This window comes from Populus alba, chromosome 7, assembly GCF_005239225.2.
Source record: "Populus alba chromosome 7, ASM523922v2, whole genome shotgun sequence".
Taxonomy (NCBI): domain Eukaryota; kingdom Viridiplantae; phylum Streptophyta; class Magnoliopsida; order Malpighiales; family Salicaceae; genus Populus; species Populus alba.
Window position 1 is genome coordinate 1,837,404 of NC_133290.1, and position 9,037 is coordinate 1,846,440.

The following is a 9,037-nucleotide window of genomic DNA, read 5'->3' on the forward strand; positions in this document are numbered from 1 at the left end:
TAGAATGTACTAGACTAGTCACCAGCCGAAAATCCCTTAAAACGCTAAGAATGAATCAACATAAATATGAACACAAAGAATTGAAAGGTGGATTATATAGATCCAGTCCCTTTCCCTCCCTTTAACACAAATTAGCAAATCAACAAACAAGAAACAAATATGCAAGTTGTCCGTGGAAATTTTTACTTTTTGATTATGATGTTATTGTCGGGTTTCTCAAAAACACGGTAGAAATAATAATTTTATTTTTTTAAAATAATAAATATATTTTATATGAATAAAATTAATAACAACTTTTAAATAATGTTAAAAATAAAAATATATTTTCTTAAATAAAAATATATTTTATATGAATAAAATTAATAAAAGTATCAGACTAGACCCAGGAAAAAAAAGAAAGAAAAAAAAAGCAGGGCTGATAGATGGAATTCAGCAGCCAAATAAATGGAGACGGGAGCGTGAGGGCGAGGGTCTTCTGAGTTTCCCGAGTGGAAAATTATGCCATTTGATTGTGATGCTATCATGCTGCCAATGACATACCCAACAACGCGGTTTTGTAATCAATGCTGCAGACGGGGGAGAAAGATTTAAAATGATTGTTTTTTAAATAATTGTTTATATTAAAATATATATTAATAATATTTTTTTATTTTTTAAAAATTATTTTTAACATCAATATATTAAAATAATTTTAAAAAATAAAAACATATTAATTTAAAGTTAATAAAAAAATAAAATAAAATTTAAATTTTTTAAATATTATTTTTAAAATATAAAAATAATATACTAAAGAGTCAAGAAGGTTCATAGTTAGTAGATGATAATATTAGCTATTCCCATCGTCCATCGATCCACCAAAGTCTAAGTCTTTACTCCTTCGTCTGTTCCCATGTAAACTGCCCATCATGACTAGCGGTTGTGTTTAATATCTGTTTGGAATTATATTAGTTATTATAGTTTAAAATATTTTTGGTTTAAAAATATATTAAAATAATATATATATATATATATATATATATTTTTTTAAAAAATTAATTTTAATATTAATAAATCAAAATAATTTGAAAATATAAAAAAATTATTTTTAACAAAAAAAAATTTAAAATTCTTAAAAAACACGATGATGCAAGACAGAAAACACCGATAAAGAACTTGAATACAAGCGCCGTGTGAGAAACACTGTTATTTTAAAAGAACAAAAACCCATAAATTCCAAACAAAACAATTGTGTGTGGAAAAAAAAAAAAAAAAAGAGTTAGTGTTCATACCCGCATTGACTGACTGGAAGAAGTCTTTAATAACACACAAAATGTGCTGACTAAATTAAAATGTTGTCCTTCAACTTTCATTAAAATACTAGATAACTTGATAGTTAAGTTTTGTGAAGTTTTACAATGTTTTACGATTTTATATTTGATTGAAATGACAGAAAGCATGACATGTCTTTATATATATATAAAAAGTTTATCATATCAATTATACAATATAGTTATTAAGTTTAGCCTAACATTGTAATTTGATTCAAAATATCGGGAAATCAAGATTTAATCAACCATTGATTATTAATGTGTATGACTTGTTAAGTTTTTAATATATTAATTCAAATATAAATTATAATTCTAAATAAAATTCAATTAAATAAATTATATAATTTAATTTATTATCAATTCATCAATAATTAATTGATTTATCTTTAAAGATCAAGTGCAGTACTATCTAGTAATGTATCATAATCTCTCAAATATAAGGAAAATCACACATGGTTTAATTTAAATTTTTAGTGATCAGATTCTTAGTGTAATTATTATCCATTTACCTATAATGCTACGATTTAGACATTTGAGTATGAAATGTGTGTGCCCTGTCAAATCATGTATGGTCTCAACAACATAGAAATTGATTCTTTAAATAAGATTTAAAACTTTTTTCAAATCTTATTCCACCTTACGCAAAGATTTCATATTAAATATTATTTGAGAACATGTGAAACTCATAACAATAATTGGATATAATAATAATTCATATATAGTTCATGTTATAGCCAATATTTACATATTTATTACTATTGATTAAAACAACGTACAACCAGAATCAAAACATAACATTTCATATATAAAATAACCTAGTGATCTTAAGTTTAATTATCAATACTTACACAGCTACTGTACGAGCCTTTCCATAAACACTGATATTTATCTATATGAAATTCTTATGCAATGTAATTTAATGAATATGTTATCTGACACGCATCTACATATAATTAGATCTAGATTTTCTCTATACATTAACTTGTGAGAACAAATGTTTCTTTTTCACAAAAGAAAGAACATATATAATTTAAAATAGTCTTAACAACTCTAATTAATGTCCTTTATTAATAGAGCATTAACTAATAACATTTAGGAATACCGTTTTTATATAAATAAAATGTTATAATTATAATTACTTTATAATTTTCATTAAAAAATATTTTTATCTCAAAAATTTTATTTTTACTATAGACTCGTTAATCAAACATCAATAAATGTTAAAGATAAAAAGATGTTTTTTTAATAATAAATATATTTGAATGAATAAAATTAATATAATGATTATAAAATATTTACATTAACAAGTATCAGATTGGACCCACAAACCAAATAGTAGGGCTGAGAGATACTTGCTTTTGTAATCAATGGTGATAGACACAATGTAATTCTGTCATCTCTTCATTTGAAAAAAAGAAGAACGAGATACGCGGCTACTTTTGAAAAAAAGAACAATGAAATACGCGGCTAGAGAAATTTCCTTCCTCTTTTTCCAGTACAATTATTCCTCAGCAACATTATTCCAACACCTATAATCAATCAGCAACAACCAGGAAATTAATTACCTTTGATAACACGCTGCTAAAGAAATTTCCTATATATGTTACGCTTCATCTTTGATAATTATTGCATATATTGCTAATAATTTGCAAGAAAGCATTTACATTCTTTCTCCGACACAATATTGCCTCAACTATCCTTCAGTCCTTTCTGAGAGCTGCAATTTGATCTTTAAAGTCGCCAGGTCGGTGGAATCCGAATAACTCAAACACCATATTGAGGTAACCTTTGCGATTGTTGCTTCTGATTGCATGAATGCATTTAGTCTTACATAAGATTGTGAAACAAGATAATTGCTACATGGGATTTTATGCTGTCATGTTTTTGCTAGTATATAACCCTTCTTTGCTTCTTTGAAACTACATGTAAATTGAAAAACAAATTGAAAAATATGTTTGGGTAGTTGAAATAAATTACCGTTCCCGATTGCTGCAATTTCATAGCTTGTGGAATCCAACCAACCCTTTGTTATAGCTTATGCCTCTTCTTTGCTTCTTTCTTGTTTTAATTTCATGTCTTCACTCATAACAATAATTTGAAAGCTTTATGTTCAGATAGACATCATTGATGAGTTTAGAATTCAATAAAATATGAACACAAAGAATTCCTTACATGTCTTCTAGAACAAGATCATTCTATTTTAGAATGCCGAAAGAAAAACGCAAACAATCCAAAGATGAAGAAAATGGTTCATCCTCGCGAAAGAGAAGAAAAGCTGACCTCAGTAAGCTTTTTAAATGCTATTGTTTTATGCTCTCTGGTTCTTAAACTTGAAGTATTAGGTGAAACTCAATGAATGAATGATTTTCTTAGCTTACTCTCTAATAGTAATTGCGTTGAAATTCCTACTCAGCACATTCATATATATGTGTTGTCTTTGATGATCACTTCACATGTATCCCTTACTAGTTATAATTGCAAGATAGCAGATACCTCCTGCAATCGCTTCATTGCTAATTAATTAATCGTGCCTTAATTTCTGCAGATGCCATGACAGAGCCAGATTCTTCTCGATCTAGACCACAAGGGGCCTATGATGTCTTTTTGAGTTTTAGAGGAGAAGATACTCGCAAGACATTTACAGATCATCTATATACTGCCTTAGTCCAAGCAGGAATCCACACTTTTCGAGATGATGATGAACTTCCTAGAGGAAAAGAAATCTCCCAACATCTTCTCGAGGCAATTCAAGAATCAAAGATATCTATAGTGGTCTTCTCAAAAGGATATGCTTCTTCTAGATGGTGTCTTGATGAACTTGTGGAGATTCTAAAGTGTAAATATAGGAAAACTGGTCAAATTGCTCTTCCTATATTCTATGACATCGATCCTTCAGATGTGAGAAAACAGACCGGCAGTTTTGCAGAAGCATTTGTTAAGCATGAACAACGTTCTGAAGAGAAGGTGAAGGAGTGGAGAGAAGCTCTTGAAGAGGCAGGAAATCTATCTGGTTGGAATCTCAAAGATACGGAAAATGGGTATGCCTTTTCTCTATAAGATTCACTTACACACATTTATATATGGAGTCATTATACATTACCTATTTTACAATGTGAAACAATAAAATACTTTTTGAACATACTTAATTGTCTCGCTATTAATGACTAATGACTTGCTTTTGTCCATGAACAGGCGTGAAGCAAAATTTATCCAAGACATTATCAAGGATGTGCTGACTAAATTGGACCCCAAGTACTTACATGTTCCTAAGCACCTAGTAGGTATTGATCCGCTTGCTCACAATATTTTTCACTTCCTAAGCACTGCAGCAGATGATGTAAGCATTGTGGGCTTACATGGGATGCCAGGAATAGGAAAGACGACTATAGCAAAAGTTGTATTTAATCAACTCTGCTATGGCTTTGGATATGGATTCGAGGGAATCTCTTTTCTTTTGAATGTCAAAGAAAAATCAGAACCTAATGATTTGGTTCTTTTACAACAACAACTACTTCATGATATTTTAAGACAAAATACTGAGAAGATCAATAATGTTGATAGAGGAAAGGTTCTGATTAAAGAACGCCTCTGCCGCAAAAGAGTTCTTGTTGTTGTTGATGATGTGGATCATCTGGACCAATTAAATGCTTTGATGGGAGAGCGAAGCTGGTTTGGTCCCGGAAGCAGGGTGATAATTACAACTAGAGATGAGCGCTTACTTCTTGAAGCTGATCAAAGATACCAGGTTCAAGAATTACACCGGGGTGACTCCCTTCAACTATTTTGTCAGCATGCGTTTAGGGACACCAAGCCAGCAAAAGATTATGTTGAGCTTTCTAATGATGTAGTTGAATACTGTGGAGGACTTCCCTTAGCTCTTGAGGTCTTAGGTTCTTGTTTGATTGGGAAAAACCAAGCTAGATGGGAATCTGTAATTGACAGATTGAGAAGAATTCCAGAGCATGCTATTCAAGAAAGGCTTAGAATAAGTTTTGACTCACTAAAAGCCCCTAATCTAAAGAATACATTTCTTGATATTTCATGCTTCTTTATTGGTAGAAAGAAAGAATACGTAGCAGAAGTGCTAGAAGGACGTTATGGTTGCAATCCAGAAGATGATTTCGGAACTCTCATTGAAAGGTCTCTAATTAAAGTTGATGATTCTGGAACGATAAGCATGCATGATCTATTACAAGAGATGGGAAGGGGGATCGTTAAGGATGAGTCACCTGAAAATCCTGCACAAAGGAGCAGAATTTGGAGTCAAGAGGATGCGTGGAAAGTACTCAAGATGCAGATGGTAAGAATTCAATGCATACGTACAGAAAAGTACATTCATGTGTATCTCTATTGTCAAACTTATTACAAACAATCATATGAAAATTCTATTGATTTTTAATTTTTTTTCTTTTTTTGCTTTTTTTTAGGGAACAGATTTTGTAAAAGGCCTTACACTAGATGTGACAAGATCAGAAGACAAATCACTAAGCACAAGATCATTTACAAATATGGAAGATTTAAAATTACTGCAAATCAACGGAGTAGATCTCACCGGATCTTTCGAACGGCTTTCTAAAGTGTTGACGTGGATTTGTTGGCTTGAATGTACTTTGAGATTTTTGCCATCCGATTTTGCACTGGATTACGTCTTTGTTATTGATATGAAGTACAGTAACATCAGAGAATTATGGAAGGAAAAAAAGGTGTGAAACATACCAAAATGCCCAAAAAGATGTTTGTTATGTAATTTATATTTACAACTTTTGATGAGTACTTGTTAATTATTTTCCTCACTGCTCTGACAGATTCTCAATAAATTAAAGATCCTTGATGTCAGTTATTCAAAGAACCTTGTAAAAACATCAAATTTGCACAGTTCAAGACTAGAGAAACTACTGCTTGAAGGTTGCTCAAGTTTAGTTGAGGTAGATGAATCTATTGGACATTCAAAGTCTCTTGTGTGTTTGAATATTTCAGGGTGCTCACAACTTAAGGAGCTGCCGGAGTGCATAGGTGATATCGAGTCCTTCACTAAGCTTCTAGCAGATGGAATTAACAACGAGCAATTTCTCTCTTCAGTTGGACATTTAAAGTGTGTGAGGAAGTTGTCATTGCGCGGTTACTGCAACTGGAACTTACCATATCAGCCTTCACCAAATTCTTCTTGGATTTCAACTTTGCTAACTCCAACTTTCACTGTTTGGAGAGTATTGAAAAAGCTAAAACTTGTTGGTTATGGTTTGTCTGAATGCGCAACTAATTCTGTTGATTTTGGAGGTTTGTCCTCTCTTGAAGAGTTAGATCTATCAGGAAACAATTTCTTCAGTTTGCCTTCTGGCATCGGCATCCTTTCTAAGCTGCGGCTTTTGATAGTTGATGATTGCAGAAATCTTGTATCAATCCCAGAGCTTCCCTCAAATTTAGAACGTTTGAATACAGTTCGTTGCAAATCAATGCAATGGGTAAGACTACCAATCCAAGCAAAAAAATATCTAAATCTGGATCTGTTTAGATGTCCGGATTTAATGGAGCTTCAAGGCATGGAAGGTCTAAGTAATCATGGGTGGATTATGCGCTCTGTTCCCTGGTACAAGTCATCAAATAATTATAAGAAAAGTCTTGTTGAGGTACTATTTTTGTCTCTCTTGTACACAAATAAGCACACAATTGGCATATTTGATGTCTAATATTCAGCATTCCTTGAAATCAATATCAATATATATATATATATATACACACAGGCACTGTGCTACGGTGGTTACGGGTATCAAATTGTCTTCAATCGCTGTTATACGTTCAGCCACAGAGATAAGTTCACTATGATTCCAAATTGGTTCAGCTACCGTGGAAAAGGAACTTCATTATCATTTCATGTACCTCCAGTTTTCCAAGGCTTGGTCATTGGGGTTGTCTGTCAACGCTTGATAGGTCTTATTTGTACCGCCAAATTATGTATAAAAAATAAAAGCAACGGTATTCAATTGTTTGAAGCAACGGTATACGCCAGAAGATGTAGAAGTTGGTTGAGATACATAAGTATAAGTGAGATGGCAATGAAAGAATATTCTGGAGATGAGGAATTGGAACTGTGCGTGGAACTTCTGGGCGATGGGATTGGAACGGCCGCTAGCAATTTGATGACATACACAAGTAAAAGTGAGATGGCAATGGAAGAATATTGTGAAGATGAGGAATTGGAACTGTGCGTGGGACTTTATATGGGAGAAGACGCTGAAGTGTTTGAATGTGGGATCCATGTGATAGTTGAAAAGACAGATTCATTTGAAGGGTCAGAGTGGGATCATGAGTCTGAAGTTGGAAGAGATAGAGTAGTAATACCTGCACCACCATATCTGTCTCAATATACGCTTTACAATTTCATTGAGATTGACGGCAAGCAAGGTCTGAGTAATTTATCAAAACGTGCCAAGGATCGGCTTCTTGAGGTACTAGCTAGTCCTGTCCCTCTTGCATATATATATATATATATATTAATCAGTGTCTAAAATCTCAGCATTCCTTGAATTTGATACTTATGCAGAAAATCTTCGTTTATCATTGTGACGAGTATGATACTCCCTTCAAGGCTCTTATGGTTCCCTATGATTATTATGACTTTCAAGATTGGTTCCATGGAGAAGGGTGTTCATTATCATTTCATATACCTCCAGATTTCGAAGGCTTGCTCATTTGGGTTGTTTGTTCAGGTGGTGGTGGGTATCAAGAATACAAGGCTATTATAAAAAATAAAAGAAACGGTATTCCATTGTTCGAAGCTACACATGCAAGACCCTATTTCCGTCGTAGGTGGGTAATGATCATAAGTAAACCTGAGATGGCAATGGAAAAATACTGTGGAGATGATGGATTGGAACTACATTTGATATTGCGATCCGAAAACAGTGAAGTAGTACGATGTGGGATCCATGTGATAGAGACACCATCTGGATGGAGCTTTGACGGTGCAATGCTACGGATGAATCATGACCTTGACAACTACGAGACTTCATTTGAAGGTTCAGAGGGGGATCATGACATTGACTACTACGAGACTTCATTTGAAGGGTCAAGATCGTCGGATCATAAGATTGACAACCAAAAGTCCGAAGTTGAAAGCGATAGAACGATACCTTCGCCACCATATCATCTGCTTCATCATCCCCGTCATGGTTCAATGAGATTTTCTACAAGGCAGCAGTGGAAAGCTTTTTTGATTCGGGGGTTCAGCCTATGGAAAATCTGGATCATGCAAAAATTTTCACCTAATGATCTCAGTTAGTCGAAGGATTGGTTTAAGAAAACTCCCCATTTTATGCCACTTAGCTATGATATTATCAGCTTGTTTTGTAAAATCAACCAAATCAAAGGTTGACTTATTTTTAATTTTGAAGTCTTGTTTCTTGTTAGATAGATAATATTTTAGACAAGTTATGAAGTTTTTTATAGATAAATTATAATGTTGTGAATTTATTTAAAAGACTATGATATTTAGACATAAACACATTATGGATCAAATTTTAGAATATTATTTATTACTATTGATTAAAGAATTTATTTAATATCTTTATGGAATAAAATATTTTAAAATTTAGTCTTATAATAGATAAATTTTTATTTGTTATGAAGGGTTAAAGAAGAGTATGTTTTCTTCGTAATTGTACTATTAATTTAAAAAAGAATTCATGGATCCAATTACTTGTCATGTATTAGTGAGCAAACACAAAGAGTAA

General features: G+C 32.4%; 1 protein-coding gene across 1 annotated transcript; it reads left to right on the plus strand.

Annotated features, from left to right (window-relative positions):
- Positions 1–3,471: 3,471 nt before the first annotated feature.
- LOC118029092 (TMV resistance protein N-like) lies at positions 3,472–8,794 on the plus strand. The gene is made up of 7 exons (XM_073410458.1): positions 3,472–3,591; positions 3,853–4,345; positions 4,500–5,607; positions 5,735–6,010; positions 6,113–6,769; positions 7,049–7,753; positions 7,849–8,794. The coding sequence occupies exons 1-7, from the start codon at positions 3,480–3,482 to the stop codon at positions 8,584–8,586; spliced, it is 4,089 nt and encodes a 1,362-aa protein (XP_073266559.1). The 5' UTR covers positions 3,472–3,479; the 3' UTR covers positions 8,587–8,794.
- Positions 8,795–9,037: the final 243 nt, after the last annotated feature.